The sequence below is a fragment of the Rattus norvegicus genome, chromosome 7, assembly GCF_021556685.1.
Source record: "Rattus norvegicus strain SHRSP/BbbUtx chromosome 7, alternate assembly SHRSP_T2T, whole genome shotgun sequence".
Lineage (NCBI taxonomy): Eukaryota > Metazoa > Chordata > Mammalia > Rodentia > Muridae > Rattus > Rattus norvegicus.
Genome location: NC_141540.1, coordinates 84972801 through 84995265, shown reverse-complemented (window position 1 = coordinate 84995265; position 22465 = coordinate 84972801). Strand labels below are relative to the sequence as shown.

The 22465-nt window shown below is 39.1% G+C and overlaps 1 protein-coding gene across 4 annotated transcripts in view; it reads right to left on the bottom strand.

The window, feature by feature from the left end:
- Window positions 1-19405, bottom strand: part of Trhr (thyrotropin releasing hormone receptor) — a 44715-nt gene extending 25310 nt beyond the window's left edge. For 3 of the 4 annotated variants that reach the window (XM_087555833.1, XM_087555834.1, XM_087555835.1), the window contains exons 1-2: window positions 19137-19405; window positions 17650-18539 (exon numbers count right to left, since the gene is read on the bottom strand). In XM_087555833.1, coding sequence (XP_087411959.1) covers window positions 17650-18438 — 789 coding nt within the window. In that variant the 5' untranslated portion in view covers window positions 18439-18539; window positions 19137-19405. 4 annotated transcript variants of the gene reach the window in all.
- Between the last annotated feature and the right edge of the window lie 3060 nt (window positions 19406-22465).

The window sequence follows — 22465 nt, the reverse complement described above, 5'->3', positions numbered from 1 at the left end:
GAAGTATATTTTTTTTTGTGAGCTTGCTTGCTTTCTTTCTTTCTTTCTTTCTTTCTTTCTTTCTTTCTTTCTTTCTTTCTTTCTTTCTTCCTTTCTTCCTTTCTTTCTTTCTTTCTTTCTTTTCTTTCTTTCTTTTTTTTTATTTTGAGAGGGATTTGGCCTTTATTGACTTGGAATTAGTGCTTCAGGGGAACTTTTTAGCAAATAAAGAGAGCTCGGCCCTGTGGTAATGCATCTGATCTGATTCAATATGACCCTCTCCCTTAAGATCGTTGAATCGGTGAAGTGGGTAGCTTGTCACATGTGAAACTGTACTAACTGTGGTGTTTTCCTCCTGCAGGAGAGAGAAATAGCCTGAAGGATAGTACCAGCTTAGCATGTGGGGAACAAACCGGTTTATCCAAATATGGTTGAGTGGGAGTAGTTCAGGATAGACCTATGGAAAAGTAATCATTTGCAAGTCACTTATAAATTCAGATGGTCTTCGTGGTAATTTGTGGTCTTACTAGCTCAGTTTTTAAAAGCATGAATGGGATTTAACTGTGTTGTCATGTTATTCATTATCACCAAAATACTGGGATTGCAGGTGGCAACCACCACATTAGCTTGCCCAGTGCTGCTGATTAAACTCATGGTTTTCCTGCCCTCTGGGCAGGCTCTCTACTAGCTGAGCTGCTCCCAACCCCCCTTAAGGATAATTAAGATTGCACACAGCTCTGACAGTACTGTCTATGAAGACTGCCTGGCAGGGAACTTGGGCATTCAGTTTTCCCTCCCCTGTTTTCTGCAATGGACAGATGTGTCATGTTCTAACATCTACAGATAATTCCTTTTATTCTATTGGCTCGTTCAAGATTGAAAAGGCTTGGATTCGTCTGTCTTCAGAGATAGAGCGAGATAAAAACAACAAAGATGTCTGCTTGCCTCACTTCTCCATGTCACCACTATTCCTTCATCAAACATGCTTGTCCATGGCTTTCCTTTCAAGCTCTTTCTCTGTTCTTCCCCAGCGGCATCCTTCGTTTGCTTTAGTTCTTTATGGAGTCTGCACTCACAACATTTGGGTGTTTCTCAGTACTTATCTTTACAGTTTCTGATGATGACTGCTGAAACTGTCTCCTCCTGCTTTTCTCCTTACACTCAGTACTTCCTTCTCTCTTCATGCTTTCCCCATCCCCAGAATTCTGGCTACTTTAAGGTTTCTTTTCAATACCCCAGCATTCCCACTGTGATCAAACCTGTTCTGGGGCCATCATTCCACTGTACATGCTGCCTGCTCAGAAATCTGTATTTATAGGATAACTGTGTCTTCTGACCCTAAATATGAGGCCCAAATCTGTATTCTTGACTGTGCCTCTGTAGACTCTAAATACATAATATGCAAGGCAGGTTCACCCCATTGATGTCAGTTGTCTTTCATTTACTTTCTATTTACTAAAGCACACTCTCAAACAAGGATAGTGCAAATTAACGGTTATTCTTTCTATGTTCCAAACACTATGACTAGTGATTACATGGGGTTTTGTACTAATTTTAATTACTTTTGAACAAGGTATTACCATTATCATCTCTTGAACAGATGTGCAAACTGAGGCTCAAGATTGTAAGCTATGTAGATCATATAACATTAAATAGGATCTGGCACACTGATATAATATTCAAGAATTCATGCTTTATAGCTGTCATACCACTTTATCTCGCAATAGTCATCATTTTCTTTCATTTTCTACCGATCTATTCACACTCAATTTATTAGTTCTATTCCAAGTGGACTAATGCCTTTCCATTCACACTGTCATTTATTTTATTTGGACACCCTCCTGCATTGTGCCTCACATGGCTGTAGATATCTCTTAAATAATGTCTTTGACCCTGGATCTCAATTGTTTTCCTATGTTGAAGAAAGAATGATACTCATAGATCTTAGCACAGCAGTTTTTGCCTTGAAATGTGTGAGTAATCTTTCCTAGCCTTTGAATCTTATTCAGCACCCTCAATAGACTGGATAAAGACTTTTCCCAGTTCCTTTATCCCTCGTGGCTCTTAAGGAGCCACTGGCGGTTCCCTGGTAGGGTCTTCCAGACTTCTCATTGTTACTTGTATAGTTTCTTATGCTGAAACCATCATCTTTTCATCCTATCCACAAATGTCTATTAACTCACACAGTTAGGCTTAGAAGTACTAGTTTCCATATAGCTCCTAGGTCACACACTTCTTCCCAGCCACTGTAATACAATGCTTACAATCGTAATTCTTACTGTTTTGTGGAGTTAGTTATTATGGCGTTATGAATAAGAATAGTCTCCATGGATTCATATATTTGAATGCTTAGTCATCGGGGAACCACTGCTTAGAGGAATTAGGAGGTGTGGACTTGTTAGTGGAAGTGCGTCACTAGAGGTGGGCTTTGAGGTTTCAAAAGGCCAAGCCAGTCCCAGTGTGCCACTCTTCCTTCTGCTTGGTCATCCAGTTATAGAACACTCAGCTTTTCCTCCAGCACCATATCTTACTATATGCTGCCATACTGCCTACTATGATGAAAATGGACTAAATCTGTGAAACCATAAGCAAGTCCCAATTAAGTGCTGTCTTTTATAAAAGCTGCCTTGGTTTTGGTGTTTCTTCATTGCAACACTGACCAAGATAGCTATTACTTTGCTTCCTTTCTTTTGATTAGTTTGCAAACTTCCTGTGAGGAGAAAATTTCTTTATTCAGATTTACAAAATGATGCCTAGCACAGTTCTTAGTATAGTAGGGATTATTTTATTAAATTATAGGTGGAAAAAGTCTGAATCTGTTCAGGATTTGTATATCCACTTTTATTTCCCATAACAATGTGCTGGGAGACATTGTAAGAGCATAACCCAAACATGTTTAATCCAGAGTAGGACCTTCACATTCTAGAACAGTTGGTTAATATAAAAGAATTCATTTGATTGCTCTTAACAGTGAGAGCTGTCTAACTGATTCTTAAAGAAATTCCTGGAGATTTGTTCTGGTACTTTATGATCTCTAGTAAATATTTCTCTTATCATATGACTGTTACTCTGAGCCCATTTTCATCATTCTTAACAAAATATAAAATGTATCAGGGCATTCTTTTTTTAACCCTGTCTCATTCAAATATTTGCAAAGTAGAAGCACTCTGAACTGAAAGCTATCAGAGGAAGTAGAATGATGTCATCAGCCCTTCACCGTCTGTCATTTTAGGATGTTCAGCATTTCATGGGCACTCAGCATTGCTTCACTTTAGTGTGCATAGTCTCACAATGACACCACATATCTTGCTGGGTCACTTCCTTTCTAAGCTAACCAAGCCAGCATAAATGCATAGTCACAAATCTCCATAAAACTCAAGCAATAATTGCTGCAAATGGAAAGACAGGGGATACTTTGATATTCTGAGCTACTACATGGTTATGCCAAGAGTAGTCCATGTAGGGTGTAGAGCCAAAGGCTGCATGCAACACTTTATTTACTAAAATGCTATACATTTTTGTTCCAACTATATATGGCTATCATTCTTTTACATTATTCATTCAATTTTCATGTCTTCTCCCTTTGAATTTATTTCAGTTCTTCCCATATACTACCACCCAACTCTACAGTATTGTACTTGGTTCAACCACCAGCCCATGGCTTTTGCTTTAGATAAATCTAATAACTCTTTTAACTATGTCCTTTTAATGCTTTCCTAGAATGTTACTTTTACTAGACTTTCCCTTCAAACTGGGAATATCTGCTAAAACTCTCTTTAACCTTCGGAAAGCTGTTGAGAGGGGAAAACAGCCATTTTTATCTTTAGCAAAGACTCTCACACATTTTTGCTCCCTATGTGCAGCATTAAGTGTTCATTTGTCCTTCCCTCTTTAAGGTCACTTCTTATCACACATTCCTCCATTATTCCAGTGTTTTTCAATTCCACACTCTTGATACTGATGACTCACTATCTAATATTTTCAAACCCTACAAATTACGTGGAGTCTGAAAGGAAACTGTTCTGATTGTATTTTTAATGTCTTTTCATTGATATTTCTTTTGATAGTTTTACTATTTTCAATCTCCTGAAAAAAAATCTGTGGAGTCATATTTGATTCTTCTATTTCCTCAATCCTTCATGAGGAGGGTTAACCACCACTTATTATAGTCACAGGCATCAAGAGGCATCATGAACACAAAGATTGACGGAATAATGTCTATTGCTGCGAAGTGTATGGCATGGCAGAAGAGTCAGGTATTGAATAAAATTATCAGTAATATGGAGCATTATACCAATGAAACAAAGAGAGTGGAGAACCCCAAGTTCTACCCAGGAAGATCAGGAAACCCTGAAATGAATAATGACCTACAAGGTGAAGGATTGAGAATAACAGACCCAATAAGAGGCTATAGAATGCTTAGGAGTAAGGAATGACATTACTGGCTTCAAGATGTGGTAGAATACATGATTGGGAATGAATTTGGGAGAGTAATGAGCAAAAAAATCATGTAAGTCTCAAGATACCATGACGGTAACTTGGGATTTCAATTTATCACAAATGAAAACATCAGATGATTTAAATCTGAAGAGTTATGGTATCATTTGCATTTTAAATTATTCAAGCAATACTCTGAGTTGAATTGGAAGAAGATATTAAGAGGCAAGGGAGATTGCGTTGTGAGCCTCTGCAAGTTTAATGAAACTAGACACATCACCTTTGGTGCATAGAGAAAACCATCACAGAGGATTGAGGCAACTTCAATAGAAAGGAGATTTTGGAAGTTGGTGCATTCCAAAGCAAAGTATGATTTCTGGAGAAGAGGCAGTTTTGAAAATGGCAATATATACAAAACAACAACAACAACAACAACAACAACAACAAGAAGAACGAACTAATTACATTCCTATCATTAAAGGCCTATTTAGAATGGAGCTCCACCAGTGTGGTGACTAGAATTTGCAAAATAGGACTTCTCTAGCATTGCTCTGTGCATTATGTTTGGTTTTCTGGGGCCACTGTTCCAGCTCAATCTCAATGTCCCCTTAGTTTATTTCCAATGTTTCCATAAAATGAACATTTGGCCTATATGTCAGCATTCCTCAGACAAAACATCCTTCATACTAGGCTCTCCTCTATCCTTCTACTCATAACATGGTTCCACATAATTTTTATCATCTTTCTGAAATTACATTTCTGTTTTCATTCTCTTAAGTCATTTTTTCTTAAGCATCAATATGACTTTCATACTTTCAGCTCCAATAAATTTATTAAACTTCCACAAAATTAATCATGGCCCTTTTATTTTGGAGCATAAGTATTGTTCTCAAACCCTGGCTTTATTACTAGAGAGGTGATCTGAAGCAGGTGACAAAGCTACTATTTCCTAGTTAGTCCTGACTTGTTAAGATTATTGTGCAGATTTCCTGAGTTAATATATTTGTTCAAAGAACTGGAATAGTATAAAACACACAATAAGAATTCAATGAATGTTTCTGTTCTGTTGTTTTAGCTTCTCAGAGGTGTAGCCAGTGTGCTTCTCTCTGAGCACATAACAGGGGCTCAGGAATGGCTTGCTGATTTAGTATTCTTCATATTCTGTTATATATGTTGATTATCTATAGTACAGAAATATCATTCTATAGTTTTAATATTTTGTGAATGAGTAAATAAGTGATATTTTTAAATTAAATGCACTAGATTCCACAGGCTAGTAAACAAAGAATCCAACACCTAGAATGGGTTTTATGCTTTTGAATTGTTGGGAAATGAGATCTTATAGACCCACAAACAATACAGCCAATGCTCTTGTTTACTCTTCAGAATATGACAGTAAAGTCATGTGGGAAAGACACTACAGATTTGAATAGAATGGAGAAATCAAGTTGGTACTGACTTGCAAGATTTTAAAATTTTGTCTTATTTTATATAATTTTCCTTCATGAATGTCTATGAACACACAACATGAGTGATTGGTGTACATAAAGGCCAGAAGAAAGACTCAGATACCTTGTAACTAGAGTAATAGATAGTTTTGAGCTACCATGTGGATGCTGTGAATAGGATGGGGTGCTCTGGTAGAACAGTTATTTTAATTGCTAATGCAACTCTTCAGCCCCTGACCTGGAAATTTAATTCCTACTGGATAGCTTTCATACTACTAGAAAGTTTTATGCATACTACTAGAGGATACAGGTAATCAGGAATCTTACCTAACTGTGAACCCTGGGACCTTCAATAATTACTGGCCTGGAGAGACATGCCCAATGTTCCAATAGCAATGGGAATAACCAACCACTTTTTGATGGATTTAAAACCCACTCCACAAGACGAAACCAATTCCTTGTATTTTATCAGCACCAAGAACCTGTTGCTTGATAGATAATAGGTTCTATGATGGAGTCTACTACAATTATTCTAAATAAAATATTATGTTAAATTAACTCATAATGACTTATTTTCATACCCATATATTAGTGTAGTTCCAAATTCTGATTAGAGTAACTCCTTTCTGCAGCAGATGATAATTAACACAGAGAACAACTGACCAAGGTGCAAAGAAAAATGGTGACCAACCCTCAATAGTGCATCCATCTCACTCCTACTCCTTCCAAGGCTCAAGGACTAGTGTAGAAGAGGGGACAGAAAGATTGTGAGAGCCAGAAGTGGTAAATGGCTATGAGAAGCTGCTTTCTGGGCACACCAGGAAGTAGTATATATGAACTCACAATGCTTCCGACAGTGTAAGCTTAAGGCAGACAAAATCCCAGCACGGCAGTGGGCATGGACTCTCACTCCTAGTTCAAAACTGAAAACTGCTTGGAGAAGAAGAGTCAATTTTCTTTAGGAATATGGATTGGGGTAGGTTGACTATCCAGTTGAGTACACATCCAAGAGCATATGGGCTGCACAAATTGAACCTGATAGAATTTAAAGAAGAAAGACACAAAGACACAAAATTGGGTAGATAGGGAAAGAAATGGATCTGAAAGGAGTTGGGAATGGGGTGAATATGATTGTAATATATTGTATGAAATTCTTTAAAAAGTAATGAAAACACATAATTTGGATATAGTGTTAATTTTTGAGTATTTATGATATACTACTTTTGGCATTACTACAGAGAAACCTAATGTATGACTCTTGTTAATGTCCTATCCTGTGCATGGATAGACTGAAGTGTCAAGAAGTTCAATAAACTTAGCTGACTATATGCATTGGTATGTTAAGGAGCTTATAAAGTTGGCCACATGAATCTGATACCCAGAAGTACATTGTGAAAAGAGTGAACCATGTCATGTAATGACTACCACCTACCCATCACATGTGTTCGCACACACACACGCACAGACACACACACACAGACACACACACACACAGACACACACACACAGAGGTGGGGGAGGGAGGGGGAGGGAGGGAGGGAGGGAGAGAGAGAGAGAGAGAGAGAGAGAGAGAGAGAGAGAGAGAGAGAGAATGAGATTTCAGTTTTATTTGGCAGATATAACTGTCTTGAAGGCATAAACTCACCCTTCCTAGCTGTTTCTGAACTTTGACTGGCTATTCAACTCAGCTGTTCTGGTCCCCTATCCTCTCCAAGCTGACTAATTCAAACTGGCTTCTCTCAGCTTCTGACTGAATAATTGCTCTGTTTGGCCTCAAACTAACTCTGGCAATCTATTCTAATCTTCTGTTTCCTTCTCATTGTCTGGCTTGTTCTCTCTTCAGCTGCAACCTGTATCTGTAAAACCATTCTAGTAAAACTGACTCTTCTCTCTCTGTCTCTCTCTCTGTCTCTCTCTCTGTCTCTCTCTCTTTCTCTCTGCACTTCTTTCTTAAGTCACCTATTTCTCTCCTTTTTTCTCTTAAGAGTTGGGTGTATCCTATTATTCATTCTGTTAAATCATTCTCTGATTCATCATTCTTTTCTGCCCCTCAATTAGGCATCACTTTTTAACTTCCTTCTACAAACTAATTTTACCTTCATTGTTTGCAATTAAAGATGTGTACTTAGAGAGTTTCTGTTTTCTATCCAGAGGCATTAAAGATATGTACTAAAGGTGTGTTTGTATTTTAGCTAGAGGAATTAAAGGTGTGTCATTCCAGTGGGATCACAGAGACCGAGACGGTCTTTAGATGTGATCCCTTCTCAGAGCAGCTGTATTATAATTCCTCTACACACACACACACACACACACACACACACACACACACACACACACACACAGAGAGAGAGAGAGAGAGAGAATTAATATAAAATTAAAGTTCAATAAATTAACACAAAAAGTTATATAGATAGTGACCTGAGACTTTCCCTGTGCTTTTCTGACTATAGAGAGCATGTTTTCCGACTTTCTCTTATGTTTCTAGTGCACGGGATCCTTTGATTTACCTGCAGTTTAAGCTGAGACTCTGAATGCAACATCATGGAAACATACCAAAATGAAAAAATAGAGAAGGCTTACAAGGAAAGCGAGGGAATTACTTAAGTAAAAATCACAAAGTTGATACTGTGTGTGTGTGTGTGTGTGTGTGTGTGTGTGTGTGTGTTGTGTGTGTGTGAATTGTAGATAAATCTGTGGAGAAGAAATACATGTAAATAAAAAATGTTCTTTATCTTCATTCTGTGCTATATTTAATAATGTCACTACATTCCAGCTAAGACTTTGTCTTCCTTAGCTGCCAAATTTTGTTTTTAAACTGCTAGTTTTGCTTTCATATATTTCTCACCTGCAGTCCTTTCTTCCCATCTCAATCATTGTTTCTTACCTCAAGTCTTACAATCATCTTGCTGGATTGAAAAATCCTCATTTCTGGCTCCTTGATTCCTGCTGACTAGGTCATATAATTTTAAGAACCAAGTTGCAAAAGTCAAGGCCCATTTTCTACTGTTATTAGGAAAGGCTATAGTACAGTGGTTCTTCAGTGCTTTATGACCAAGTTTAGATGCCTTCGGATGAAACAAAATACTTGCCAGGGTCTTATCCTGGGCCCCTTGGCTACACAGATGACCTTTGCTTCCCTGAAAGCCTTTGCTTTCTCTATTGACTTGAGACATGGGTTTATTCTTTAAGAATAGGAGCAGGTCTTACTGCATCTGAGGATTGCTCTCCAACCTTAAGTGCCATAATCACTCCCTTATTGTTGCTTCTTCTGTGTACTATAAACCTTAATGTCCTCTCTCCCCCTGTTATTAGTGTCAATCTTTTACATCTTATAGTAAGTTCTATACAACAATGACTGTTATTGCTTCTCTGAAATAGTGCCTGGCCTGAAATTGGTTCTCAACAAATGATTATTGAATTAAGGAAACAACAGGTAAGGAAAGCCATAAACCATGATGAGGTTTTCAAGGACAGACAAAAGAGAAATCTATCTATCTATCTATCTATCTATCTATCTATCTATCATCTAGCTATCTAGCTATCTATCTAGATATCTATGCTGTGCACAAAGTACTTTAGGAAAATTACTCACTGGGGGACAGTCCTATTCACCTGGATCTATTGCTGTCTTTGTACTGAGGGTCATATGGTTTATCCTCCCTGGGTTGCCATTGCTTTAATTCTTTGCACCTTCTGTTCAAAGTCACTCCTTCATTTTGGAGAGGATTTTTAAAGCCCGTGGGATAGGCAACTGGATTTTGTATTACAAAGTGAATTGTCTGAGTCTTTGGTGTTTCTGAGTTGGCTTTGTGAGCATTATAGGGAAAAAAAAAGTCTTCCTAAAAAGGTCTTATCTGCTAACTTAATTATTATTCAGTGATTAGTTTCACTTGTGTTATTTTGGAATTTAAAAAGGATTTAATAGAAGAGATGCAAAATTTACTTATAATTAGGAAGGATTGGGCACACATAGGTAGAATTTTCTCATGGGGCAAAATAGAGTGTTGGGCATAACTGAGACCTGAAGCAGTCATGCATCAAGTTTTTACACTCTTACTTATACTGCATGTGAAAAGTGTGGTATTTAAGGTATAGCCATACAAACAGAAATATGTGGGAAAAGAAAGGGGAAGGACTTTACCTTTACATTTATTGACTTTCATAGTGAAGTTGCAATAAGCAAGGTCAACAATGTTATGATGGTTATGATGTGGAGAGGGGAAGAGAGACAGACAATCTGCTCTTGCAAAACCTGTATTCCCAGGCTACCATATACCACTGCGTCCTTACATTGGGAGGCTACCATAGCCCACATTCAGTTCTGAACATAGTAGAGGGTGAAGGTTCTTACTATTAAGGATATCTGAAAGTATAAAAGACAGACAAGATAATGATTCTGAGAGGCCAAAATTACTAAATCAAAAATATCTGCAAAATACCATAGCAGCATAGGAAAAACCACTTTTCCATGTACTGCTAGCCAGGGAATCAGCTGTGTAACTGAGAATTTCAGGAAAGGCTGTAAGGGGTGCATGAGAGATTGATTGGAGATTTGAAAGACAATTGGGAAACTGCCAGAGGAAGGATGTTCTGGCTGAGAAGAGAGCCTACTCAGAGGATTGAAAATAATTCAATTCTGCTGGAGCATAAAGTGTAAGTTGAGAGAGCCATGGGGGGTGAAGCTGAACGTATGGGAAGGTGCCAGGATTTTATTTGTTATGCCAGGTAGTTTAAATGTTAAGCTTAAGGGAACCCTAAAAACTATGTTTGATAATGTAGCTCTGCATGAGGGAGATCATTTAGTGAGTAATGTGCAGACAGTTAGCTGGAGTAGATAGAGCAGGAGTTGGAGGGATAGTGAGGTGTGTATTGAACCAGAACAGTGAGAGGCAGTGCATCTGCACAGTGCTAGTGTTGTGGGGGGAAGGGGTAAACCCTGAGAGCTACCACTAGAACCACTAGGTCTTTATTACTGCTTGGGTTTAGGTTAGGGGATAGCAGGAGTACAATGTGTTTAAACAGACTCCTGGGTTTCTATTTTGGAAGCATAAAACAGGGAAGAGAGAGATAGAGGTTTGTAAAGAGGAGAATGAGATTAATTAGACCTATTGATCTGACGTAAATCTGTGATGTTCAAAATGTAATCATCAATATGAACCAGAAAATGGCTTCTCTGAAGCTTTATACTAAAGACCTGTACTGGCTGGTTTTGTGTGTCAACTTGACACAAGCTGAAGTTATCACAGAAAGGAGCTTCAGTTGAGGAAAGGCCTCCATGAGACCCAGCTGTAAGGCATTTTCTCAACTAGTGATCAAGGGAGGAGGACCCATTGTGAGTGGTGTAGTCCCTGGACTGGTATTCCTGGGTTCTATAAGAGAGCAAGCTGAGTAAGCCAGGGGAAGCAAGCCAGTAACTAACATCCCTCCATGGCCTCTGCATCAGCTCCTGCTTCCTGACCTGCTGAAGTTCCAGTCCTGACTTCCTTTGGTGATGAACAGCAATGTGGAAGTAAGCTGAATAAACCCTTTCCTCCCCAACTTGCTTCTTGGTCATGATGTTTGTACAGAAATAGAAACCCTGACTAAGACAAGATGTATAAGTTGTGGGTTTAAGCATGGAAATAGAAGAAAGCTTTTGGAAAGATTCAGTGATGTCGTAGAGAGAATTGACTAAACAAAATAGTTCTTAAGAATAGCTTGTCTTAAGATCTGCAGTGGTAAAGGCATTCTTCTTTTGTAGAATACACATATGTTTGATGATGAAATCTTGGTTCAAAGCTGCAAGCTTAAAATTACAAACAGGCTGTACTCATCTAGAATGAAGGGTACAAAGCATACAGCTGCAGAGGTTATCATTTTGTACATTTATGGGAAATATCCTTGAAACAGTATATGAATCAGGAAATGGAAGCTATTCTTTCTTCTTTCTTTCTTTCTTTCTTTCTTTCTTTCTTTCTTCCTTCCTTCCTTCCTTCCTTTCTTTCTTTCCTTCCTTCCTTCCTTCCTTCCTTCCTTTCTCTCTCTCTCCCTTTCGCTCTCTCTCTCTCTCTCTCTTTCTTTCTTTGTTTCTTTCTTTCTTTTAGACAGGGTTTCCCTATGTAGCCTTTGCGGTCCTAAAACTCACTCTGTAGACCAGGGTGGCATTGGATTTTTGTGTCACACTTAGCTACATATGTGTTGTGACAAACTATTTTGTTTTTCTAGCTTAGAGATTTTTTTATATTATAAACATAGTTGAATTCACATGATTGGAAGAGATAAAACTATCAAAGGTGAAAGGTATGCCTGTAGAAACAGCCCAAGTACACTTGGGAAAACTTTAATGAGGGATTGGTGCTGAAAAGCTCACTTTACTTTGCCTTGTAAGGCCAATCATTGGCTGAGTTCCTGGCTGGGAGAGAAAATTACAAATTATATCGAGATAAATATATTGAGTTATTTCATTGGATCTTGAAGCAAAGGGAGGTAGGGTTGTTCTCTAAAATGTGCATACAGCTGCCAGCTGCATGAGTCATGAAACCTAAAAACCTTTGAGTTCCCAACTCCTACATCCAGGCCATTCCACTATTATGCATCTGCCTCTGTCCTTTGTTTCAGGTTTTTGGGGGGTTTTTGTTTATGTATTTAAATGGAGTCTTGATATGTAGGCTGCTGATCTATTCCATTGGCCTGCCTTAAACTTGTCTTCCTGCCTCGCCTTTCTAGTGTATATATTACAGTGTTGTACCACCATACTGCAGTTGCTTTGTGCTTTGTTCAAGATTGCTTCTTTCTTTAAAATACACACACACACACACACACACACACACACACATACACACACACACACACACACTCACACATACAATATTTTGAGATTTTAATTATATAGTTTCCCCTCTTTCATCCCTCTGACTTCTCTCACATGTCCTTACCTCACTCTCTTTCAAATTTATCACCTCCTTTTCTTTAATTGTTGTTACATGTGTAGTCATGTGTATGTGTGTTTATATGTATGTATGTATCTATGTATATAATATTTAAAAATATATATAGCAGGAAGCCTGCCTCAGTAGATACACATATATCTATATCTATATAGATAGAGATATCGGTATAGATATGTATAAAACTTGCCTTAGTCTGTACGATGTTACTTAGACATTTTCAGACCTGTCATTTGGTATTAGATAATCAATTTGTCTATTCCTCCTCACAGAAGACCATTTTCCTGCTTTCAGCATTGCCTGTAGTTCTTTGTCTAAAGCTGAGGCCTTGCGAACCTTCCAGCTTCCAGGTTAGTTTGACAATACCTACTGATGCCTTCCTTGTTGTTTCTTTAAAGAGAATACATTGGGCTACCAAGAGGGCTCAGTTGGTAAAAAAGTTTGCTGCACAAATATGAAAACCTGAGTTCAGATCTGCTGCATCCATGTGTGGTGTTGCTTGTGTCAGTTACCCCAGCACTATAAGTGCAAAGACAGGGCATCCCTAGATGTTCACTGACCAAAATGGGTGAGCTATCTTAGGGAGCGAGCCTGTCTAAAGAACAAGATAAGGAGCAACTGAAGAAGACGCGCTTTGTCTGTCTTTGGCTTCCACGCACACAAGCATGCATATCTTTTTACATCACTGCCCCACACATACACACATATATACACAGAGGTACACACAAAAGTATGTACATATTTATATACCACTGCATACACATATGTATTTATACACCACAGCACTCACACACACACACACACACACACAAGCATGTGTATATTTATATGCCACCACACATGTACATATTTATGCACCATTATATACACACACATACAAACACACACACACACACACACACACACACACACACACACTTCTATCACAGATAGGAGTGGTTAACATTAGAGCGAGACTGGAGGAAGGCAGAAAGAGAAAAGACCATGCACATTAGAACGTTTACTTCCATGAAAAAAAAAACCCTAAAGTCTAGGGCTGCTTCAGAGCAGAACAGAAGGGTGCAGGAAGGTTTAATTCCTGAAAAGCAGCTGACAGGTGGGGACAGAGCAAACGCAAATTCTGTCTGGTGCAACTCACTCGATTTCAGCAAGAACTCTACAAGTGAATTGTTTTTTTTTTTTAACCATCTTAATGATGAGAAAACTGGGGCTTAGAAAAACTGATTAAGTTGTGATTATTTGTACTATTTGTGCTCTCTTTAAAAAATTTACTTTAAATATTTTGGGAGTAAAAGTGAGAAGCAAGCATAAATAGTATGGTGGCTATAATAATTTAAACTGATCCAGTTAAAGTAGAAGAAAAGAAATATAAGAAAATGGAAGTGATGGTCTTTGGCAGAGAGTACTGTTTTCTTATTCTTAACCCCCAAGCATCCACAACACAGTTACTTCATAACTTGCTAATCACTGCCACCATCATCAGTGTCGTCCCCAAACAGCATATGTTACTTTAGAGAGGGAGGCTGGCTCTGTGTCTTGGGCTTTCTAGAGTTTTCTAGTAAAGCAGAGATGTCCTAAGCACTTTCTAGAAGGAACAGCTGATACTTTCAAGACTGTATTAATAAAAAACTATAATAAACATAAATAAAATCTCTGGAAGCTTCTATTAGGACTAGGTGGCCCTATCCGCCACTCCCTATACTGTAAAACAGGAGGAACTGCTAAGTGGTGGGACTGAAAACAAAACCAGAAACCTGGTCTGTAAGATACCTTGCATATCCCTGCATTCCATGGAAAGTAAATATTTGAAATAAGTTTGTTTATTGATAGAATAGAATTTTACGAAAAGGGTAAGAATTTTACCAAAAAGGGTTTCTGTGCTTCCAAACATTTTAGATTCAATAAATTATGCAGAAATGCACAGCCAGTTATAGAGATAATTTGTGACAGAGATGGCTATCACAGTGCTGAACACAGGGCCAAATGCACTGAGGGAGCTTGTGGCTCTGTGTAGGCAGAGCTGAAATGTAACAAATGCCACCATTTAAACCCTGTCTTCTCACAGTCGAATCTCCCACTGTAAAACAAAAGACAGATTCATTCAGGCAATCTTTACATACCTTCTAGCTACAGAGTGGAGGAAGGCTGAAGTTACTTGATCTCCACTCAGGGGTTTCCAAAAATACAATCAAATCTTTGAATAATCGAAAAAAAAAAAAGGTTTGGATCTAGACTTTTTATACTGGAGATACAAGTAAAAAATGAACAAGCAGAGAAAGCATCACCTTTGTCTTTCACAGAAAAAAAATCTTTTATTTTCGTTAAAAAAGAAATGTAACCTTCTAAACTATGTTGATTTGGTTTTTAGTAACTTGGCTAGAAGGACCTGGCCCCAATAAGTATTTATTGAAATACTTGTCTAAAAGAAAAAGATCAGAGAGAAATATTAAAATCAGCATCCTTGGGTTACAGGACATGGAAAGTTTAACCTTATGAAGAATCAAGAAATATTTTTAGGAAAAAACAAAAGGTCCAGAGCATAGGTCACTGACTTTGGAACAAACAGACCTCATTCACAGCTGTGATCCCATTCCCTGGGGCTGCCACTGTCAATCCAAATGTAAGCCTGCTACTCTATTGAATGGTCTAGATGTGAGGTTGCTATCATAGTGATGGTCCAGATGTGAACCTGCTACCATATTGAATGGTCTAGATGTGATCATGACACCATGTTGATGGTCCAGACGGGAGCCTGATACCATATTGAATGGTACATTTTTTCATCTCTATGTCTTACGTGTTATTCACATTGCTTTAAATTTTCCCTGTAGATCAGTGGTCCCCAACCTTTGGTTCACAACCCTTTTGAGAGTCAAAAGAACCTTTCACAGGGGTGGCTTAATACTGTTGGAAGACACAAATATTTAAATTATGATTTAAAACAGTAGCAAAATTACAGTTATGAAGAAGCAATAAAAATAATTTTATGGTTGAGGTTACCAAAACATGAGGAAATGTATTAAAGGATCACAGCATCAGAAAGAGTGAGAACCACTGCTATAGAGAATCTTATTTTTGCTTGGAACATCATCAACAATTCTCAGGGTAACCTTCTGCCCCCCCCCCACTCCACCTCTCACCCTTTCAGTTTTCCTCACCCTGAGCTGCCAGTTTTTCATGTCTAAACAGTACATTGCTCTCCTGTTCAGCATTCCCACCCTTTGAAAAGATTGTAAACGTGTAACATAATTAGCAATCTAAAGCACATTATTAATGCTGATCGGTGCTAATGACTGTAATTGAAAGAAAGGACATTAGGTCAGACAAATAAGCTTTTGAAAAAAATTATAACCAGAATGTAAATGTGAGTATAAGGAACACATTTTCCAACTGACCTACCTTGCTGCTAATATTAACTAATGTTTGGTCCCTAATTAAGATGTGCATATTATATATTGTCATATTGTAGTTCTTAACATTTGTCTTGACAAGTGGCCAATGTATCTCTCACCATTTCCATGAATCAAGCTTTGGTTAATGGCCAGCTACACCTTGTATTAGCATAGACACCATAGCTCTGCTGTCTATGTTCAGAAGCAGACTTCATAGTAGTTAGTCAAGAGCTCCATTCTGTCTTCGTAATATATGTCATGTGAACTAAGTGTCACATGTCATTTAAAATGCTGCGTGCATTCTCTTTAACTACAGCTCTCTTCATTGCAAGCATCTTCAGTTTTATAAGTTTGCTCTGCCATGTGCATGTATGCACATGTCACAATTTATCCAGTCACAATTCATAACATACTAGGTAACATAGAGTTTAAGAACTTATAAGCACAAACATGCTTCTAAAAGTACACTCAGTTTTCTATATGCAAAAATAGAATTAACTGCAAAAAACACCAATTGATTTAAAAGAAACTATACAGTTGATTCCATGATTTCTTTTTTCATTATGAGAATACATATTTACTTCATATTCATCACAAATAGAGAAAGAGCTAATGATAAGCTCATAAATATCTCAGGACAGTTGTGCAGACACAAACAGATGAGTATATGCTATAGTGCCTTCTAATTTTGCATTATCTTATAAATGAGATGCTCTCGTCACTAAGAAAAGCATCATTCCACTGCAGCCACACACACATTAGGTTATATGGAAGCATAAAAGAGTTCTAGTTATCCTAGAAATCCTACATTAAAAATTGTTTATAGCTGATTCAATTTGATGTTGGCCAGTCTTTTGAATGCACTCCTCCCCTCCTGAGGAGAATATATTCCCAGATCCTGTGTACTAAGATTGCTTGGAAAGATATAGAAAAGGATTAGTGAATCATTTCTCATCAAGACCAGCCAAAGAAGGCCGATTACCTGTCATTTGTGAGAGCCAGTTGTGAGTAACCATACAATGTAAGAAAAGTCCCCTTACTTTGACTCACTAATCTATTGTCAAAGTCTCTTGGTAAATGGGCAGTACAGTTCCTGAAAGGAAATTCTTTGTCATGCAACAGAAATTCTCCCCACAGAGGCCAGAAGTATTCTAACTGTCCTGATAACATTTCTAAGAGAGGAACAAGTGTTATAAATCAAGGTTTCTGGGGTTCAGTCTACAGTCCCCCATATTTTAATATGAAACTGCTTCCTGCTAAAGTGCTATCAAATCCCTCCATTTATTTTTAGGTCTTCCGTTGATCCAGAGGTGCGTTTAATATGCAAAGCAGAAGCTTATGCCGTGAGACATCTGCATGATTGTATTTTGCTTCTGCCATCAGCTAAGTAGGACAAAGTTGATCCCATCTCACAGAAAACTCTATTTCATATTTCCTGTCTTGACTTGAAAGTTCAGCTTTGCTTACCTGCTTCCTGGAAGAAACGGTGCTGTTGAAACATCTGTTGGTGGTGTTTAAATTCATATTCTTGTTCTGATGGGTTGAGTCATTTTTCCACGTCTTAGAGTTTTCTTTAGGGTCTGAAGGAATGGGGTTTAAGAAGAGGATTCTAGCTATAAACCCGTAAAGCACAGTGGCCAGGATCATTGGCATGACATAAAAGACGCCAAAGTCCATTAGGTAAATAGGTGAGTAGTAGTTGCGGGAGATCTTGTAGCCACAGGATATCACAATAGCATCTTTGTAGGTGCTGATATTGAGATCCAGAAGGAAGAACCACAGCATACAGTAAATGGATGTAAAGGCCCAGACAAAGATTATGATTTTTTTGGCTCTGGAAAATGTGCACAGAAACTGGGCTTTGATGGGGTGGCAGATTGCTATGTACCTCTCAATGGTAAAGGCTGTTATTGAGCATGAAGATGCGTTAATTCCTAAGTACTGGAGATACGTGATGCAGAGGCAGCCAACATAGCCATAGACCCAGGAACCATAGATGCTGTCGGTGATGTTGGGGAGGCCTGCAGCCACCAGGACCATGAGATCCGCCACAGCCAGACTCACCAGGTAGCAGTTTGTAGGGGTTCTCATGTGCTTCGTTCTCATGACCACCAGGACTACCATGATGTTGCCCACAATGCCCAGTCCACAGATAACCACCACAAGTAAGATGGTGACCACCTGGTACTCGAGGGCCACGGCTACTTGCGGCGGGAGCTCGGTTTGGTTCAGTTCACTGACGGTTTCATTCTCCATCTTCAGTGGCTTGAAGCTTCTCTGACACAGAGACTTTCTAAAACATCTTTCCAGCCTCCACCTTTTGTGCTGTTTGCTTGTTTCTGCAGTAGTTCCTTCCCCTGTGAAAAGTCACACACATGTTCACTCGCAATCCTTCCATTTCCAATCAAATCACACTCACAGGCAACTCATTTCCTCTCTGTACACCTCGGAGATTCTACACTACTGGGGTGCCAAAGCACATCTGAAAACTCCTTTTTTATTTTTATTTATTTATTTATGTATTTATTTATCTATTTATTTTTGGCAATTCTAGGCAAAATGAAGTATTGTTTTGACCACATCACATTAAAAGGGACGATTTAACAACTCTTCACAGAGAAAATGTCTTAAGAAAAGAGAAGCAGAAAAATGTCCTGTTTTGAAACTGGGTCTGGTTGGAAAAACAAAAATAAAACAATTCCAAACTACCAAACCCCAAACATGTGCCAGCTGCAAATACAAAGAAATCTCTCAGATGCTCCGGAAAAGTACAGTGAAAAAGAAAATATCAGAGGAAAAAGCCGAAGCGTACCATGGTCAAACCTGGTAGGAATTTAGGTACTGCTTCCAGGTTTAGGAATGAAGTATCATTGGTATAAAATAACAAGGTTTTGCACCTAACTTCTCCATGCCCTAAGTCCCCAACCTTAATAGAAGACAGATTCTTCTCTTACCTCTTCACTCTGTCACGCTGCCTGCTTCTCTGGGTAGATGACGTGCTAATAGGTCCAAGTTTCCAATCATGCAGAAGAAATCTTGTCCAGTCCCTCTGGCAGGAAGATCACTGAGCAGAGGCTCAGGCTTCAGAGCGGCAGTTTCTCTAAACCCTCACATCCCGTCTCAACTCATGACAGACCACACAGCCGCAGTAACAGAAGCAGCAGGAGCAGCACAGAGGCTGTCAAACCATAGATCCTCCCTTAATGAGAGTGCGCTCTCTCTCTCTCTCTCTCTCTCTCTCTCTCTCTCTCTCTCTCTCTCTCTCTCTCACACACACACACACACACAAGTGCTACAAGTGCTAGTCAATCCTGACTGATTCAGAATCTTCTGTGGAAGAATTTACTTTTAAACATGTGGCTGACATAGCTCTCAGTGTGGGAAGCTGATCACAGATAAAAGGATCTAGAGGCAGCTGAGCTGAGCGTGCAGGTAAAGAAGCTCTAAGTTTCACGGGAACTCTTGTGCCTGAGCTGTTCTGAAATATGTTTTTACTTATTGGTTGATGGGATTTTAGGAGGTAGCAAAATCTTCTGGCCAAAAGGAGATGTGATAGCATCTACTTTGAAACTTTTCTCTTTGTTGTGGAAAACCCTTGTACTGTTTCTCCACTAAAGTAGTAAACCTGCTCCCTGCTTTCATTTTACCTGAATGAAAAATGAGGTAAAATAGATTTTAAACCATTTCAACTGTGAACTTCTGAGGCTCTTTAAAAAAAAATGACTTGAAGGCTTGGGGTAGGGGTGTACACTTGCAATCACAGTGGTCAGTAGTCAGGAGGGCTGTGAATTTGAAACCAGTTGGGGCTATATACCAAGACCCTGTGTCATGAACAAACAGACAAACAAACAAAGAAAACAGGTAAACAAGATTAACAAAATCCACCTCTGGCCCTTCTCTGAGGCCCTCTGTTTGCTGCAGGCACCTCTGTCCCTTATATTATCGCCTAAAATTGCAACCACGGGACCAACCCACGAAAGCTTTATCTCAATTGTGTTTCTAAGAGGGACACTTATCTAGTGAAATTCTAGCCAAGAGTCACTGCAGTCCCCAGTACTTGGGATGAAATGTGTTGCGGACTCAATGTCATTTTAGAAAAACACAAGCCAGCCTGATTTTCAGCTCTCTAAAGCCACCTGTAGCAAGTCTGCAACATGGGTCTCCTCTGGAAGGAACACATCAACTGCTAATATTTGTGTGCTTTTGCCTGACCAGCATACCATGAAAAGGAGCCTTTAGCTGGACTCCCAGCATGTGGCACCAATTCTCTGTTTTACAAGATCAGATCCTTCTCAGAAGAGAAGTCTATTTTAAGTAGATGGGACCCCTAGGGCATCAGAGCCAGCATCTGACCCCTGTGCTCAAAGCCAGGTAGCAATGAGGCTAAGGCAACACTGAGAGCCATAGTGAATGTATGACCTCCCCCCTTTGATACATGGAGGGATACCTTAGTACGTTTCCTTTCCCAGATTCACTGCTGCTACAGGTTAATGGCTCAGAGGCCACGTTCAGCATTCAGATGTGTCTTGTTTGGACTGAACAGAGGCAGCTCAAGTGTGATTTAAAACAATTAGATCATTTTTACCTTTCAAAATCTAGAAATTGCATATAAAAATCGGAATATTTTTTCTTGTAAAAATTCAAAGGGCTGTGGTTCTGATGGGCCAACAGTTCTGCATGTACGTTACCTGACAGCTCGCAACCGTGAGTGAAAGGTTGTCAAAGTCCTTGATTTAGGATGTAATCTATCCTCTACATGCCTCACAGCCTTCTACCCATCTGCTACACAAGTCACCCCCTTTTCAGTAATCATGCATGTATGATCTCTGTCAGTATTTGTATTTTGGCCTCTGAATCGTTCCCTAATTTTTAGAGAGAAAAGGAGGACAACAGTCAAGCATACAATCTTTTATTCCCAGGGACATTTGTGCCTGCATATTTGTTTGTTCCTTCAGTTGACTTAACAGACTGACCCTTTCTCCCTGGTCTACAGGGCAGAGATTACTCAGAATGGTTTCTTTCTCGCCAGTTATTCGGGATGAAAATGCTTTCTGTGAGGGAGGCATTGTCTTCCTACTTTCCCCTAACTTCACTACAAATCCTACTTCAGAAAGCAAATGTTACCTTCTCATTCTCCCGGGGCCTTTAGTCAGCCTTCAGGTCTCACAGGTGGTGTGCTGTGACCACTGTGCGAGCACTTGTAGGGGAGTCAGCGCTTTCAATTCCACCTCCAAGCCAAATCATTTCTATTGGCATTCTTCAGCATCTATATTCTGAATAAATGCTCGGCACTTCTGCTTCTTCTCCAAACAGATAACTGCTAAATTCTTATTACGTTCTGGATGGTTGCGAGATAAACACATTTTATGTTCTAATAGTTCACAGTTATTTGGAGAAACAGATTTAGAAATAGTTGCATGAGTTGTACACTCGAAACACACATTCAGTGGCTTGAGTTATGAAACAAAGGCACTTGTGGGTGGCTGGACAGTGGACAGAGAAACCCTATTGAGCTCTCCCAGAAAAGGTAACATCTGGGAACACTCTAGAGGAAAAACACAGCTTCCTTTAAAAGAGGGGATGAGAGGTGACATTGTGACTGGTGAAAATGAGCTGTGTAAGCCTGTGAGAACACACTGGTGATAATGAGCTCTGGAAAGTTGTAGAAAGCAGCAAGGATTACACAGGGTCGGGGAAGACTTCCCTACTTCCTTGACCTGGAGGAGCTGAGCTGTGATGAGACAGACATTGGGTGACTGACTGCCCGTAGGGTGCTTAATGAGGGTTCCTACAAGGCTGTGAGTCATAGCATCCCTGAGTCCTTTCCCCTTTAACTTGTTCTTTATGGTCTGGAAAACATTCTTAGACACCTGACCCTGACCTCCAAACTTGTCAGATCTCATCATGTTTTTAATCAACTTCATCATCCTTACAACATTATATTATTGAATTAACTATGATTTTGTAAAGTAGGCTTTTTATTCACAAATCTTAACCAGCTGATATGTAATATATTACTTTATTTGTAACAAAAAAAACACAAAAGAGGAATAAGATGATAGCAAGTCTTATATTTGCATTAAGATTTCTTTTTTTTTTTTATTAACTTGAGTATTTCTTATATACATTTCAAGTGTTATTCCCTTTCCCGGTTTCCGGGCAAACATCCCCCTCCCCCCTCCCCTTCCTTATGGGTGTTCCCCTCCCAACCCTCCCCCCATTGCCGCCCTCCCCCCAACAATCTAGTTCACTGGGGGTTCAGTCTTAGCAGGACCCAGGGCTT